At 42.0% G+C, this 17884-nt stretch overlaps 1 protein-coding gene across 1 annotated transcript; it reads right to left on the reverse strand.

Moving 5' to 3' along the window:
- Nucleotides 1-681: 681 nt before the first annotated feature.
- On the reverse strand, nucleotides 682-16743 carry LOC310995852 (pannexin-1-like). Its single transcript, XM_083985016.1, has 8 exons — nucleotides 16590-16743; nucleotides 12748-12951; nucleotides 10775-10890; nucleotides 7768-7937; nucleotides 5488-5766; nucleotides 4275-4497; nucleotides 2823-3081; nucleotides 682-2621 (listed from the first exon to the last, which is right to left on the reverse strand). Exons 2-8 carry the CDS (start codon nucleotides 12926-12928, stop codon nucleotides 2536-2538), a joined length of 1314 nt encoding a protein of 437 aa, XP_083841142.1. The 5' UTR covers nucleotides 12929-12951; nucleotides 16590-16743; the 3' UTR covers nucleotides 682-2535.
- Nucleotides 16744-17884: the final 1141 nt, after the last annotated feature.

Genomic DNA, 17884 nt, shown 5'->3' on the forward strand with positions numbered 1-17884 from the left:
AACATCTACAGTTCCGCAGGTATAGCGTCGATTATGGCAAATACTTTAGGCGTAATTGGGAATGTATACTTTTTAAAAACTCTGTAGCTAATAGCTATCCTTCCTTCTATTAGTCCTGTGTGTTTTAGGAAAAAGAATCACCTCATGTTTGATGACCTCTTGACCTCGGTCCTCTTATTCCCATGTTTTGGGCAGGGAGCTGCAACACTTTACACTATGAGATTTACTGATGTAGATTTTTAGATATGATCAAATCTCATTTTCTTATTCCCTCGTGATCATGTACCAAATGACTCATTTTGTCTTTTTTTTTTTCACTTTGGGGTCTTGGTTGTTCTATCTGCTCTGCTCTCAGCCAGTGCTTTGCTTGTTCTTCTATACACACCTTCTGTTTGAGATGCTCATCCTGGTCTCAGTGAGCTCAACTGCCACCTAGCGTTCAAAAAGAGTACTACACATGATTAAAAAAATATTAATCATACAGTCAGATGGCTACAGCATCTGAGATGAGCAGGGCTTTGTTCAGTAAAGTGGTTTACAGGCTGACCCAGGGCCAGTCATTCTGTACACCTTCTGCAGCTTTCTGAAGATTCTAGTGGCATCAGATGTAGACACGACCAGAGGAGACCAGAGGAGATCTTACCACAGCATTTTAATGACAACATGTTAAAAGCTTCCACTTCAGGCAGCACATATATACAAGGCAGTGGAAGAAGCTCAACATACAATAACTCCAGACAGATCCTTTTATCCCTGAGACTCCCAAGCAAATGTGGCAAGTTCAATTCCAGTTTGAGACCAGAAAATGTCTGAAAGATGTTTATATGTACAACAGATCACCAGCATGTACCAAACATCCGGACACTTTGGTTGAAAAGGCCAGAAGTGTCCTTAAATGAAACTGGTTGTAAACAACAACCAACACATCAAAATAAGCAGTACCATACAGGAGACACGGGAGAATGATGATAATACATGTGTAATTACAGAAAAAGAACTTTGAACAGAGACTAATCAGAGGGCCCTGGCAGCTCAGGCTCTGAATCCTTAAAGGGATACACCAACATTTTTTTTACGTGTCTTGCCTCACTCCCGGGTCCATGACCAGCAGATAGACACCATCCTTTCCACTGTGCGTGCAGTAACAAGGGAGATAGAGCCGTATCGCCCGTAATTAGCTTAGCTCAAACGCTGGAAGTGTATAGGTAGTGTTAGCCTGCCTCCACCTAAAGTCATCAGAGAAACTCTTCAGCAAGTCTAAACGGAAACCGGCAGGCCGATCTTCGTCTCAGAGCTGACAAAACTCTCCGGTAAGGCATCTTGAGCGGTCAAATGCCGGTAACGGGACGAGATCGGTCAAAACGGAGGGTTCAAGCTAAGACGCTTTATTTTGGTTCAAGCTAGCTACATCGAGGGTAGGTTAGCTTCCTATTTCAAAGTAAAAGCACTTCTGTATGTAAAGGGCAACGGGTGTTTTATTTTGTGAAAGTAACCGGAAGTAACTGGAAGTGCGTTGGTCACAACGGCTAGCTTGAGTAGCGCCGACACTAGCTGGTATTTAGACAAATTAACGACACACTGCTGATCTAAACGGCTACTTTCTCGCTTAAAAATGTTTGAAATGTCGATAAAGTGATATATTTACAGAGTTTAGAGCTAAAATGAAATCAGCTTCTGACTGCCGATTTCGGCTCGGGTAGGAAGCAGGCTAACACTACCCATACACTTCCAGTGTTTGAGCTAAGCTAATTACGGGCATTACGGCTCTATCTCCCTTGTTACTGCACGCACAGTGGAAAGGATGGTGTCTATCTGCTGGTCATGGACTCGGGAGTGAGGCAAGACACACAAAAAAAATGTTGGCGTATCCCTTTAACATTGACATGGGATGACAGTCTCATAAAAACTACATTCTCCCACAATAACAGTTGAAATAAAAAATACCATCTTTTCTTTTAATGAAAACCAAGTCAGTGTGACACGTGTCAGCTTTAGAGATGAGAAATAACAATGAAACGAGATGAACATCCACACAATTTACTTTCAGTCAGTATGCTGTTTTCTGTCTGTTTTCACCCCACCCCTACCATAAAGATCCTGCAACAACATCTCCCTCCCTGCACTTTACATAGTCACAGAACATACACCAGGCGTGTGACTGAGGTGAAGTAACGGGGACATGACCAGGACATAACCAGCTCCCACTCTGTCATTTTTATCGTAGTGTATGTACCATTCAATCAGAAATATGTATGAATGAGAATGAATGAAGTATAGTCAAAGTCAAAGTCAACTGTAAGAATAGAAAACCTTCGTTGTATATTGAAATGTTGTATAAGAAAGCTAAATAGGGGATTTTTTAAATAAAGTTTCTGCCATCAAAATGGAAATCCGTGTCTCCATGAGGTGGACTCACCTGCCAGCCACAGGTCTGACATCACCATGTGTTTTAAAAAGAACCCCATCGTTCAAAGACGGGGGAGGAGGAGGAGGATGCTCCTTAATCCAGGTGTGCGTGGCTGTGCCGGCAGCCAATCACGTGGCCCGCTGCTTCAGAGCTCCTCCCCTGCTGTTGTTACAGTCTGTTTCATCACCGTCTCCCACCAGCATGTGAGTCAGCTCTGAGAAGAGAAAGCATCACTTATCATCTAGGTTCTTCTTGTTGTTTTTTACTTTGTATTTAGGCTGGCTGCCCGTCTGCGCTGGAACCTCCTCCCCCTTTTCCCCTTTCCCCCCTCCTCCGGTGCAAGTTGTTTTGAGTTCAAGGCTAACACAATACAAGACAAAAGCATCAACAACAGTGAAAGCTTCTGTCCACTCACCTGTCATCTCCATGTCCACCTGGTCCTCGTCGCTGTGGTTGTCTGCAGGCGACTCTGGATGCTTGCAGCTGTTCTCTGCTGATGGACCGCTCACAGAGTCAGCTGCCTTGGTTTTCACTCCGTCCCGTTTCCCTGCAGCAGCGCTCAGTTTCTTCCCGTCCACGTTGTCCATCTTGACCGGACACAGAGTCTGCAGCAGACCCAGGGAGTCAAAGTTTTCCCCGGAGCATTCGCCTCGTCTCCTCAGCAACTCCAGCACCTGCAGGTTCAGAGACATAGCACATCACTTATCACTGTGATGAACCGTCCCCTCCACTCAGACGGCTTCGGTTCATTGTCGGCTGTCACACCACACCACAACACAACACAACACACCACCATTCAACAGAATCAGAAGCTACAATCATTACTTTAACCCTGACCTCTCCTCCTCTGTGTCTCTAACCCTCCTCTCCTCTATGTGCATTTGTTTTCAATGAGAAATCAATCCATGGAGTGGTGGATAAGGTTATTTATCATCTACCACGTCACCATGTGTATATCTGTGTAGTCTTATCGGTCATCAACAAGAGATTAGTTTTTTATCTAAGTTTTTTTTTTTTTTTAAGAAATTTAACCACTTTTTCTAGATTTTTCTTTAACATTTTTTTTTTAATTTTAGAAATTTTACCAGTTTCTTCTAGAATTTTTCAAAAACTTTTTGAAAATGTGACCACTTTTTGGAGAATTTTTTTTTTTTTAAGAATTCTTACCACTTTTTTTCTAGAATTTGTTTTAAAAAACTTCTTTATTTGAAATTTTTTATCACTTTTTTCTAAAAAAGTCTTTTTTCCTGAAATTTGTCAACAATATTTCCACAAATTCACGCCACTGGCCCTAATTTGAACATTACAAGTCAGTGATTTAACCAGCACTAGGACTCTGGAGCTGGAAACAAGGGACACATGGAGCTGAGTAAAGGTGGTCCTGATCCTGAAGAGTCCCTCTTTAATAATTACCCCATACTAATACTCACATGCTCTAGAAAAGTGGTTCTCAAACTTTTTTACATCAAGGACCCTAAATTTGAAATAAACACCAGAAATACACAAATATTTGTTGTGAGACTCAATAACGTTACTTTTTTAGTCAACGTATGTTCAAATCAGGGCCAATGGCGTGAAATGTTGGAAAAATGTAGAGAAATTTCTGGAAAAAAAAAGTAATATTTCTGGAAAAAAAGAAAAAGTTGGGGACCCCCTTTAACCCTCTAAAGGACCCCTGAGGGTCCCCAGACCACACTTTGAGAACCACTGCTCTAGAAGAGAGGCTGTGAGTCTGCACTGATCTCTTCTTTCTGAAGACTAACTGAGGGGAATGTGTGGTAGTGATGTTGTGTTTCAGAGATATTCTTTGTGGCAGTGGTGCATTCTGGGAGTTTGGACTCTGGTCTCACCACGCCTGCCAACGCACCTTCATGTATTTGTAGGATTTCAGTTCGCTGATGTTTTCCTCCAGGTAGAGCACGTAGAGGGAGAGATCGTCCCATTGGCCGGCCGGGGTGGGCAGGACGCTCACCGTGGGCAGTGATTGGTAGGTTTCCAGGAAGTGGGCGTATCCGTGGCAGAGCAGGGGACGGAGAGCGGCGTAGATGACCACAGGGATCAGTGCAATGAACAGGACCAGGTTGACCATGCTGGACAGAGACAGGGACAGGGACAGTGGGACAGTCAGTATTCACCTCAATCACAACATCACATGAGCTGCAGTGAAAAGGAGATATGTGTCAGCTGACAGCTCCAGGTGGCTTCTGGGAAAAAAAAAAAAAAAAAAAAAAAAAAAAAAAAAATATATATATATATATATATATATATATATTTTCGTAATAATACCACAGGAAGTGGATATATTATATATTATTGAACATGGCCTGGACGCGTTAAAGGGATAGTTCAACATTTTGGCAAATTGCCATAATCCCTATAGTCATAGCAGTAGGTTCGTTACCTTTAATTGTCGGTGCAAGCTATTTTTAGAACGGTGGAGCAGAGCCGTGAGCTGCTCAGAGCTACGCTACGGAGGCTCATGGGATTTCTTGGTTTCCCTCATCAAACTCATCAAATACACAATCCAACAACTCCACAACGCTCTGGTGGACAAGTTGTGACCTGCACATTCACCACGCTATGAGATAATAACACAACGTTACCACACAGAGTTGTTTTAGAGGGAAATTCATGCAAAACCACTGATGCGTGTTGCCTTCAGGGACAGTTTTTCATCAAGCAGTCTCTGTATTTCCCTCTAAAACAACTCTGTGTGGTAACGTTGTGTTATTATCTCATAGCGTGGTGAATGTGCAGCTCACAACTTGTCCACCAGAGCGTTGTGGAGTTGTTGGATTGTGTATTTGATGAGTTTGATGAGGGAAACCAAGAAATCCCATGAGCCTCTGTAGCGTAGCTCTGAGCAGCTCACGGCTCTGCTCCGCCGTTCTAAAAATAGCTTGCACCGACAATTAAAGGTAACGAACCTACTGCTATGACTATAGGGATTATGGCAATAGGCCAATTTGCCAAAATGTTGAACTATCCCTTTAAGGGCTATTGTATTATAATGAGTGAATGAGCCTCTGAGGTGTTTCATGAGTGTACCTCAGGTGTGTTAGAGAGAGACATGATGTTACCTGAGCAGAGAGAAGACTCCCACAGCGATGAGCTTACACTGCACCTTTTCAGGTATACCGGGGTCGGACTCCAGCAGGCCCACGCGCAGCGAGCAGCCAAACTCGTCTGTGAGTGAGGCCAGGCGCAGGTAGTAGCCCAGGTAGATGCAGGCACACAGCAGCGTGATCAGGGTCAGGCCCCGGCACGACAGGTAGTACAGCAGCATGGAGCGAGAGCAGCGCTTGGTCATCAGAAACTTCTCCACCAGCGGGTAGTTGAAACATCCCTCGCAGGGGTCGCTGCCCACAGAGTCAGGAGAACAGAACATTAGACAGGTTTGGAAAACAACAGTAAACAACAAAAAGGCTGAGCTGAAATAGTCTCATTGCATCAGTTTCCTGACTCAAGGCTTCGGCCCTGTCCCATTTCCCCCACTTCCACTCCATTTTGACCCTAGCACTCGGTTCTGCGCGTTCTGGTGTAGGGGTAGTGTGTCCCAATTCTTTGAAAGGGATAGTAGCATTTTTTTTTAAAGTGGGGTTGTATGATCTACAAATAGCCCCCTAAGTACTTTAATTGCAGTAGAAGACTCTCTGCACTCCTCCCGTTAGCAACGCCAGCCCATAGCCCTGCCCAGAGATTTACAACATACATTGTTGTGAACAGACCTAAAGAAACGGCCTATTTTCACGGCCTAAAAGAGGTTTTACCTGAAAAAAAAAAAAACACAGTTCCATTGTTCGCTATAATATAATTTTTTCCAGCCCTTCAAAGTGCAGGAAAAACACAGTTTTTATTTGGAGCTAACCAACCAATTGCGATAGACTGGCGACCTGTCCAGGATGTACCCCGCCTCTCGCCCAAAGTCAGCTGAGATAGGCTCCAGCTCACCCGTGACCCTAGTGCAGGATAAGCGGTATAGAAAATGAATGAATGAATGAACTGCTGATCGGCGGGTGCTAACCCTGGGCGGAGGGATACGTGAGTTGGTTAGGTGTTTTTCCTGCACTTTGAAGGGCTGGAAAAAATTATATTATAGCGAACAATGGAACTGTGTATTTTTTTCAGGTAAAACCTCTTTTAGGCCGCGAAAATAGGCCGTTTCTTTGGGTCTGTTCACAACACTGTATGTTGTAAATCTCTGGGCAGGGCTATTATGGGCTGGCGTTGCTAACGGGAGGAGTGCAGAGAGTCTTCTACTGCACTTAAAGTACTTAGGGGCTATTTGTAGATCATACAACCCCACTTTAAAAAAATTCTACTATCCCTTTAAAGTTCGCTGACTTAGTGAAAATTAAAACTGCATATAATATACAAAGCAAAGAATAATTTACTCCCTAACAAAGTTTAAAGAATGTTGCTACTATCCCTTTAAGAGCAAGGGGAAGTGCTTTCCAACCCTTAAAACTATTCCTTTAATCGGAGGGAGGTCGGAGGCAGAATTAGTGCAAGATGAAATCACCATCGATACTTTGTCAACTGGTTCCGTTATTGCAGGTGGCACCGGCTTTTCCGGCACATTATCGCCACCATAAACGTCGGAATTAGGGGTGCGTTGGATGAGGTCAGCTTCACTCCCGTCAGTCTTCACAGACAGTCCACAAAGTTGAAAGAGTTTCTGATCACATCCTCGTCAGTTTGTTCCAGGCCACAGAGTTCTTTTTTTTTTTTGACCCGGCTTGTATTTAGGGCCGACCTTTATTTGTTTGTGTAAACAATTGAATACCGGCTGTTATTTGTGGAAATGCGGTATGCTATTATAAAATAACTTCAAATCAAATCTTTATTCATTGATAAGTGTGCGTCTCTCCCCCGGCCCTCCCAACAAAACCCCGCCCTTCTGGAGGCCACTTGAAACCGAGTGCTAGTGTTAAAGGGATAGTTCAACATTTGGCAAATTGGCCCATTCCATAATCCCTATAGTCATAGCAGTAGGTTCGTTACCTTTATTTGTCGGTGCAAGCTATTTTTAGAACGGCAGAGCAGAGCCGTGAGCTGCTCAGAGCTACGCTACGGAGGCTCATGGGATTTCTTGGTTTCCCTCATCAAACTCATCAAATACACAATCCAACAACTCCACAACGCTCTGGTGGACAAGTTGTGACCTGCACATTCACCACGCTATGAGATAATAACACAACGTTACCAGACAGAGTTGTTTTAGAGGGAAATTCAGAGACTGCTTGATGAAAAACTGTCCCTTACGTGTCCCAGTTTGTCAAAAATGTTGAACTATCCCTTTAAGGGAAGAGAAATGGGATTGGGCCTTAGTGTAACAGCAACATGTCCAGTAGACTGACCTGTCCGTGGCCATGCGTTTGGCCAGAGTGACGGCTCGGTTGTAGCAGCGGTCCAGCTCCTCCATGATGAAGCCCAGGTCCGACTGCAGGAGGGGGGCCGCGGAAAACCTCCAGAACAGCGCTGGGGTGTACATGAGCACGGCCACCAGCAGCAGGATGTAGGGGAAGAACTGACACACACAACCAGGTCAAGTCCACTTGTTAGCAGGAACATTAAAAATATATACATTCATATTATATTCTACTTTCATTGACCTACATCTGACCTCATTATTGATATCAAACTCATTTCTTATTAATTTATTTCTAATTGACTAATATTTCTTGCTACCTGCCAACTTAGATATTTATGCTTCTTTATTGATCTTATTAGTCTTAAAGCAGAAGTGAGTGATATTTTTGTGTTAATATAAGTCTTAAATAGTTCTATCTTCCGACAGCAATCACTTACATAGAGTGTTTGGACTGAAACACGGGTCTCTCAGTCCCTCTGCTCTGCTCTGAGCCGAAGAGAAAACATTTATCGTATCCTACAGTTTTTATCCAATGAGGAGAGAGAACGGCATGCAGGGCTGTGTGTGCAGCCAAGGAACGCCGTGAATGTGGTGACGTAGCGACGAGGACTGTTATGGTGCGTTCAAGGAAACTCGTATTTTTCCGACCGTGAAGTGGTACCAGTTCGATCTGGTACGAGTTCACCGGTCGGAAGTTACGAGTGGCCGTTATAGTGACTTTCACCGGTAAAACAGGTCGGAAAAACACGAGTGGGTTGCCTGGAACGCTACAAAGTCGTAAGTTGTGACTTGAAGCTGTAATTTACGATTTCAAAAGCCTGCCTGGAACGCAGCATTAGCCAAAACGACCGGATCACTCACTTCTGCTTTAGTCTGAGTATTACTACTGTTATTATTTATTTGTATCTATTCATACATTCATTTAAGATATCATTTGTTCCTGCTGCAATCATTTTATATAACACATATACACATCTTTTTTGTGTCATTGTTGTGTGAGCTACTGGACTAACTTGAATTTCCCTGCTAGGGATGAATAAAGTATTCTCTATCTATCTATCTATCTATCTATCTATCTATCTATCTATCTATCTATCTATCTATCTATCTATCTATCTATCTATCTATCTATCTATTTATTCACTTGTTTATTTATTTAGCATCTTTTTCTCTTCCTCTATCAACCCTCTTTTTTTTCTTTCCTTTTGTCTGTCTTTTTTTTTTTTTTTTTACTTTTAACTGTATGTGTCCATCTGCTGGGGCTGGGTGCCAGAGGGATGGGGGTGGGGGTTGGTATCTGTTCTGGGGTGTGCTGAATTTATATCTGTAATTACCAGGGCCGTATAGGGGAGAAAGGTGATGATAATTCTAGGGGCCCAGCGCCCAGTAGGGCCCACAAAAACCCCAGTAGTCTAATATTTGTATGACTGATTTATTCTGCATAAGACCCTGACTAATGACTGCATTAGCATCAAAACAAAGTAGGCTAAATAAAAAATGATAATACATACGTAGTCTAAGAAAAAAAAGTGGAAAAGTCAGGGGCCCACTTTAGTATTCTTTCAGGGGCCCCAGAATTCCTAGCAACGGCCCTGGTAATTACTATTGTAAGAAAACGTAGGGGTTTTCTAATATGTAAAATTCAATAAACAGATTGTAAAAAAGAAAAAAAAAGAAAAGAAAAAAAGATTGTAACGCTCTAAAAGCCAGGTCTGTGTCATGAGGCCACTGTGTTTTATTAATGGGATGGGGGGGGGGTTTCTAGGTTTTTTTGTTCTAGTTTTTTTTTTTTAAGTCTAGACTTTTTGTGCATCATTATTTTCTGTGCAGTGTCATACCGTTAAGCAGAAGAAGGGTTAGGGTTTCATCAGGTAACTACGTATAAATACATTACAGCCAACACTTCTAGGCCTGACGTGTGAACCAACATCAGCCAATCACACACATCAAATGTTGATTCATTTTTCAGAGATTTGAGGAGAAGCCTTAGAACGGCAGGTTTGTCTTTGTTTGGGAGAACCTGCTCTGACTCTGATTTGACTAAACCTGCTCCGGTAGATTTGCATGGAAACCTGAGCCCACAATAAAAACACTAGAAAGACAAGACAGGAACTATCATGTCAGCTGTGGGAGTGGCCATTGTTACCACTGAGCCCAGAGGAACTACAGTCACACAGCGGCACAGAAAACACACAACATGTCTGATGAGACACAAGACAGAAACCATCACACACAGTATGTCAACGGATAAGACTGAAGACAAAGGTTCTTGATCTTCACTTGTCTGCATGTGTTATGTGTCAGAGAGAGTGTGTGTGTGTGTGTGTGTGTGTGTGTGTGTGTGTGTGTGTGTGTGTGTGTGTGTGTGTGTGTGTGTGTGTGTGTGTGTGTGTGTGTGTGTGTGTGTGTGGCTTTGGTGGCTTTGGTTTTTACTTCCACTTTGTTTTGCTTGCTTTTGTCAAGCACTTTGTGCTACATTTTATTTGTAAGAACAGTGCTCTATAAATAAAGTCTGACTGCCAGATCAATATAAACCTGTCATACTGTTCTTGTAGAAGTCATTTACAAAGTATTTCCCATTGCATTGCAATGCATTGCCATCCCAGTGCATTTCATCATAAAACTACTAGGCAAGGCAAGGCCATTTTATTTGTATAGCCCATTTTTACCAACAGTTTGTCTCAAAGGGCTTTACATGGCATCATAACAACATCCTCTGTCCTTAGACCCTCACATCCACTGAGGAAAAACTCCATAGAAAACCCTTTTAACAGGGAAAACCAGGAGAAAGCTCAGGGTGAGCAACAGAGGAGGGATCCCTCACCCAGGACGGACAGACGGGACAGAGATGTTGTTACAGACAAGAAAACTGTTTATAACACAGAATGTGGTTAGCATCATTACAACAATTCTATTCATATGTATGTGTGTGTGTGTGTGTGTGTGTGTGTGTGTGTGTGTGTGTGTGTGTGTGTGTGTGTGTGTGTGTGTACCTTGTGAAGCCACAGAGGTAGAGTGTGTGTATGCACAGCAGCCCAGCAGTATGAGTCCACGTAAGCAGCCTGCCTCCAGGAGAAGTTGGTTGGAGCAAAGCAGCTGATCTGAGTCCCTGAAAGAATCACACACAACACACACACACAGACACACAAACATCCAGCACGAGTCAGAGGGATGGTCTCAGTCATTTCATTTGTATTGGTTTTATCTGCAGATTGATCTCTTGAACTGTTCATTAAAGCTGCTCTTAAACCCATCATGTCAAAAAGTAGAATTCATTATTATTCATCATTTGTTTCCAACAGAGTGAGTGAAAGACTGACTGGGAAGCTAAGGAGTCTGGAGAATGACACAAGTATTTACTGCTTCAGTGTTTTTACATCTTTTCTCAAGTATAATTACAAGCATTTCATAAGTGTCAAAGGCTTTTATTGACAATTACATTAAAGGACAATTCTGGGCAAATTCAACTCGGGGCTGTATGTTCCTAACATTTTAGGTCTAAAAGAAGGAATCTGAAGATTTTCAGTTTAATGTCTCCTGTTTTGCGGTAGTTGTGTCTGTCCCCGCATCGCCACGGCAGCGATGAATGGGAGCGGATGGAAGTTCCACTGCTTAGACTGTTTACATCCCTCAAAGCCACAGACAGCGTCAGATGGCGACTCAAACATGCACCCAGAAGTTTATTTACTTCAAGCAAGCCGACATGTTTGTAAAACTAGATCTAATTCAAAGTCTTGCGCGAGACCCAAGTTGACGCTCGGTGTGTTCATGTGCAGTTGGAAGCTCCCGTTTGTGTCATAAACACAGGAATATCAACTCTGGACTTGCTTGAAGTAAATAAACTTCTCGGCGCATGTTTGAGTCGCCATCTGATGCTGTCTGTGGAAAAACATGTACACTTCAAGCAAGTCAAGAGTTGATATTCCTGTGTTTATGACACAAACGGGAGCTTCCGACTGCACATGAACACACCGAGCATCCTACTACCGCAAAACAGAAGCAATTAAACGGAAAATCTTCAGATTCCTTCTTTTAGACCTAAAATGTTAGGAAAATACAGCCCCGAGTTGAATTTGCCTGGAATTGTCCTTTAAGTGTGTAAAGTTCCTTGGATGTCTGGGAGAAGTTGCTCTTGGAGGATGATTTGGTTCTTCATTCATGGAGTCAGAATGTAGGACTGATGGACTTCTTTTAGAGAGAAGACTGTCCCCCGGTCCTCAGCAGTCCAGTCCCTGGACTCAGCTGGATCTACTGCAGGAGACAGTTTCTGGGGCACCCTGAAACCGTCAGCCTTTCTATCTCCAAAGCCCCACTTGCTGTGGCCAACGGTCTTCTCTATCTATCTGTTCACTTTGGGGAGACCAGAAATAGAATGGTTTTTTACAATAGGTGTTGCATTGTTTGGAGACAGCTTGTAGCTTTCCAGTAGCTAGTAGAAAGGCTATCTTGGACTCAAATGGAAGCTTATGAATTAAGGAAGTTTTCTATATACATGTTAGGCATAGATATTCTCCATAAAGTGCTGAAAAATAATAAATTTCATGAGAATTTGTCAGGCGAACAGTACTTTTTTTTTGTCTTTTTTGGGATGTTGAGGGTGATATCTTAAAATCGAGTTGCAACAAACCCCAGAATCTTTTTTTCCTGCCTTCCCCTATGTGTCAAGATACTCTCTGCCAAATGTTATAGTTGTATGACTATTTATACCATTACCTAAATATTTGCATTTACATCATTTCGCCAGCAAAATGACCCAAGAAAGCCCCTGTAGCTTTCCAGCAGCTAGTTGACCGGGTTGTCCACCCAGGTTTTAATCCTTCAAGTTCCTACATATCATCTCTGCTGTCAAACCTTTTACAACGCTCCCTGTCTGTTTTTTTTGCTTTGCCCCCTGGGTATACGTATATAACAGCATCAACACTGAGGCAGCAGACTGTGTCATTCTCTCTCCTGTGTCTCCACTCACCAACAGAAACCTCCTGAGCGAAGGCCAGCGAGATGAGCAGCAGGGGCAGACCCACGGCCACGCAGGTCACCATCTTGTCCACGGCCAGCTCGGTGCGGACGTTGCGGTATCGAGCCTGGTTGGGCTCCTTCAGCAGGAAGTCGCTGAAGACGTACTCTGTGGCCACGTGTGCGATGGCCATCTCTCCGCTCTGCTGTTAGCTGGCTGCAGCACAGAAACAACACTGTTATGTCTGTCTGCTGACTGCTGCCACTTGACTTACATTTCCTCTTTTGATGAACAACCTAACCAACCTCCAACCCCTTTACATCATGCAGGATACAACCACCACACCAACCTTTTCTTTATCATATTGAGAGTATTAAAGGGATAGTATAATTTTTTTTTAAAAAGTGGGGTTGTATGATCTACAAATAGCCCCTAAGTGCTTTAATTGCAGTAGAAGACTCTCTGCACTCCTCCCGTTAGCAACGCCAGCCCATAGCCCTGCCCAGAGATTTACAACATACAGTGTTGTGAACAGACCCAAAGAAACGGCATATTTTCACGGCCTAAAAGAGGTTTTACCTGAAAAAAAATACACAGTTCCATTGTTCCCTATAATATAATTTTTTCCAGCCCCTCAAAGTGCAGGAAAAACACAGTTTTTATTTGGACCTAACCAACTGCTGGTCGGCGGGTGCTAACCCTGGGCGGAGGGATACGTGAGTTGGTTAGGTCCAAATAAAAACTGTGTTTTTCCTGCACTTTGAGGGGCTGGAAAAAATTATATTATAGCGAACAATGGAACTGTGTATTTTTCTTTCAGGTAAAACCTCTTTTAGGCCGTGAAAATAGGCCGTTTCTTTGGGTCTGTTCACAACACTGTATGTTGTAAATCTCTGGGCAGGGCTATGGGCTGGCGTTGCTAACGGGAGGAGTGCAGAGAGTCTTCTACTGCAATTAAAGTACTTAGGGGCTATTTGTAGATCATACAACCCCACTTTAAAAAAATTCTACTATCCCTTTAAAGTTCGCTGACTTAGTGAAAATTAAAACTGCATATAATATACAAAGCAAAGAATAATTTACTCCCTAACAAAGTTTAAAGAATGTTTGCCAGAATAATGACTACATTAAAAAGCTTGTGTTGTGTATCTCTGTGGCTGCCACAGGAGCTCCAACAAAGCAAAAACATAACACAGTTTACAAAGAAATGAAAACATAGTATGATAGAAAGCTATAAACAGGACTGATCGTTTGGGATCTGACTGCAACTTTAATGCTGTTGATTTATTTTAGCTTCATCTGTTGATCTGATGTATAGGTTTATGTGTAGGCTGCATCTGAATCAGAAAATGAGCTAATTGCTGTTTTGGTTCATCCTGTACAGTTCTGTCAGACTCTCATCCAGACTGGCCAATCATTTCAGAGTATGTCTGTGTTGGCTTTGTACTTTCTTATTCTTATTCTGTCTCTTTTGTATTGTGTTTTTTTGTGTGATATGGATCCCCTTGGGTCTGAAATAAAGAATGAATTGAATGTAAGATTTATGCTACTTTCTCCATAGGTTTAACTGAAAAGAAGAATTAAAGGGTCTGCACTTATAATAATAATAATAATAATAATAATAATAATAATAATAATAATAATAATAATAATCTTTATTATGGACTCGAAAAAGTGGTCCACTCTCATACACATACACACTTAGGCTAACATACAAGACAAAACCAAGTAGACAAACAACCAAACAAATAATATAAAATACAGTAATTTGTCACTGTTAGTTTAAAAGAAACAGTGCAAACTATTGTGCCAGTGCTTACGAAGCCTGGATGGATGTGAGCCGATATCCCATCATGGGGCAGGTTAAGGCCTTGATAATACAGTTAACAGATAGGTCCAAACGACACATGAAATTGAACATCAGCTTGCGCAACAATGCAGGACGTGTTGGTACATTAGAAGATACAAATAACTAGCTGGCACTGTGCCACCTAGGAACACGTAGCAACAACCTCATGGCGTCATTATAAGCCACTTTTAGCCTCTGCATACTTTTCATTCTGTAGGAAGACCAGAGATGAGCTGTATATAGGGGGGTGACATTTGAACAGAGCACATTTGACATCAACAGAACATATAGAAAATGTTCTTAACAGCATATTGGCCTGTGCATATCCCTCTATGGTACGCATTATGATACCAGTGGGGAAAAAATGTTTGGAGTGTTTTTATGTCTCAAAATAGACTAAATAAACATAATCTAAAGACATTTTTAAAAATTATTTATTTTTGGAAGTTTTTGGGATTTTTTGCCTGTAGGCAACATTGTACCATTACAGTTCATCATATACTGTATTAGAAACACCAGTCTCTGTAGACTTTCACCTTCACTGGCCTCATCCTCATCCCAATTCTCATTCTCATCTTCCTCATCATCATAATAGTAGCCTGATGTTTACTTTACTGCATCCAAAATCACATTTATTAAGGATAAAAAACAAAATTATGATGAATTATATGTTTTTGAACATTATATTTACACCTAAACACACACTACCATAGTCTCATAATGCAATTTTGATTCCATAATGGTCCACTGTTGCCTCAAGGCAACATTGCAATTTTCTATAATGGTACGTTGTTGCTTTCGGGCAACAGGTGCATTTTAACAGGTTTCCATTATTTAATAAGTATATAAATTGCATGGAACTATTAAAAATTAAACTTTACTAATCTATCAGTGTAAATATATTTTTTTCCAGATGAAAAAGGGCCAGGAAGTTGTGTTTTCAGACCGTTTTAGTGGAGCAAAATGGCAAACCTGTTTCTTTGAAAAAGTCTGCAGAAAAGGGTTTCAGTATGGCTTCTTGAAAGTCATGTGATAAATTAAAGCATTGTTAGTGGTTCTCTAAGGTCTCCTCTCTTTTTTAAAAAAAAAAAAAAAGTATTACAGCATTAAATGGGATGAATTGTGGAGATGTGAGAGGCCAAAAAGTGGTATGTTGCCTGAGGGCAACATGGTACGTACTGTATATAAGCTGAATAGCGTCAGCATACACCTTTTCTATCTATGTAATATTTAGGAATTAAGTTTGAATGAATGAATGCGTTATTGAATGTTGTGACGCCTTTCTGTAACAATCGGTGCACCAGATGTACTACTACTACTACTACACAGCAGACCTGTTGAGTTACTACAGTCACGTTTCTCATCATCTGCTGAAGGTGAAACATGAAGGATTCTCCACCGTCCAACATGTGTGAGAGAAGTCTCCAGCTCCAGCTCCAGCTTCACATGCTCAAACCTAGTTTCATTTCTAAAACCGAAAACAACTCGTGACAGTCAGTCGTCAATGGATGGAACAGTTCCTGCAGCTCTGTTGTCTTCCTTCACATTCCATTATGTAACCACCTCCATTCTAGCTGCGAGAGCGATCTGATCTGACCCCAAGAAGCTGTTACAACACCACAACCTGACTTCATTTCAAACTTACAGCTGATTCCACACAGACATACACTGTAAACTGTTTTCTTGTCTGTAACAACATCTATTGCACGTCTGTCCGTCCTGGGTGAGGGATCCCTCCTCTGTTTCTCACCCTGAGGTTTCTCCGATTTTTCCCTGTTAAAAGGGTTTTCCATGGAGTTTTTCCTCAGTCGATGTGAGGGTCTGAGGACAGAGGATGTTGTTACGATGCCATGTAAAGCCCTTTGAGACAAACTGTTTGTAAAAACGGGCTATACAAATAAAATTGCCTTGCCTTGCCTGGAGACAGACTACTACTACTACTACGGCTTCAGCTCGGTAGACTTGACTGTAAAACGGGACAATGGACAGAAGTAAGTTAACTTACCGAGCCGCTCCCGTTAAGAACAGTTTTAGTATCACAGTGACATGGCTGCCGCTGCATTAAAGAGCAGCCAGGCCGTTAGAGGAGACAGGACACAGCAGCTGGGAGGTCCAGTCCACACATTCAACAGATGAAACTACCAACACGACTTTCGAAATGAACCTTCTTCCTGTGAAGGAAAAAAAAAACCAACTGTCCTTCCGGGCTCCGCCGATGCCTTCAAGAACAGCTCTGATTTTTCAACTCTCGTGATGCTTTCAAATACAAATCGTGCGTTTCTCTACTTTGGTATGTCGAGTGAGGTCAAGTGCCATTGGGTGGATGTTGAAATACGGAAAATGTCAAAGTCTAGTCATCAGATAACAGACAGCGGAGTTTATATTGCTTAAATATCAAATGTAAAGAAATGTGGAAAAATAACCCTAACTGAGACCTAAACTGTGTTGCTGCAGACAAATAAAAGCTGAAATGAGAAAATGTGATTTTTGCAACCACAGTAGCATGTGTCAGTAAGACTATGTGACTTTTTAAAATGTATTTATCACTTTTCTATATCAAAAACATTGAAATCATTGGTTAAGCATTCCTTACACAAGTTGTCCCAATGTGTCTTGACCATATCATAACAACAATCTGGACCCAAAGTCCCAACGTGCTTCTCAGTTTTTCATGGAACTTTTAGATTTCCCCTCATCCAATTAAAGTCACGTTCTGTCCCTTTAGAACGTTTTTGTAAAGAATGAGAGAGGGGGGAAACTGAACAATACAAAACAACAACAACAAGAAAAAGGTGCTATAGGCTACAAAAAAATAAATGAAAAGAAAAGAAAAAATCCTAAATGGCTATCAGCGGGTTCAGAGTGGTTGACCTTGGTTCAAATTATTATGTTGGAATTTTATATCAAGACTAGGCCTACATAAAGTACATCACTAGCCCACATCCTAATAAAACACATGAAATGAGCTCGTTGTTGATGTATTATTTGATTTCACTTGAGTCCAACTTGTTTAACACAACTATGTAGGCTATTTTATTTTTTAATCTATGATTTGGAGGTATTTCCAGTAGGCCGCGAAGGCAGCGTGACTATCTACGCAGCATGCAGCACTGGTTGGTTACTAATTGTCTACTGTACGTTCAGCTGCAAAACAAACAAGGGGTAAAGGGGGGTCGGTGTGGTCGCTGTGGTTCCATCGCCCCTACACTGCAGTGTGTAATGCTGGTAGTGGTCTAGCTGGGGGTCTGGGGGTCTGGGGGACTGGAGAGACGCTGCTGGGGGAATATGAAAGAAAACCAT

Source organism: Trachurus trachurus (assembly GCF_905171665.1).
Source record: "Trachurus trachurus genome assembly, chromosome: 13".
NCBI lineage: Eukaryota > Metazoa > Chordata > Actinopteri > Carangiformes > Carangidae > Trachurus > Trachurus trachurus.

Coding starts and splice junctions, on each gene's coding strand:
- LOC310995852 (XM_083985016.1), bottom strand. CDS start 12,928: ATGGCCATCGCACACGTGGCCACAGAGTACGTCTTCAGCGACTTCCTG. Junction 10,891..12,747: donor CGCTCAGGAGGTTTCTGTTG/GTGAGTGGAGAC, acceptor TGATTCTTTCAG/GGACTCAGATCAGCTGCTTT. Junction 4,498..5,487: donor GGAGTCTTCTCTCTGCTCAG/GTAACATCATGT, acceptor GTCTCTGTCCAG/CATGGTCAACCTGGTCCTGT.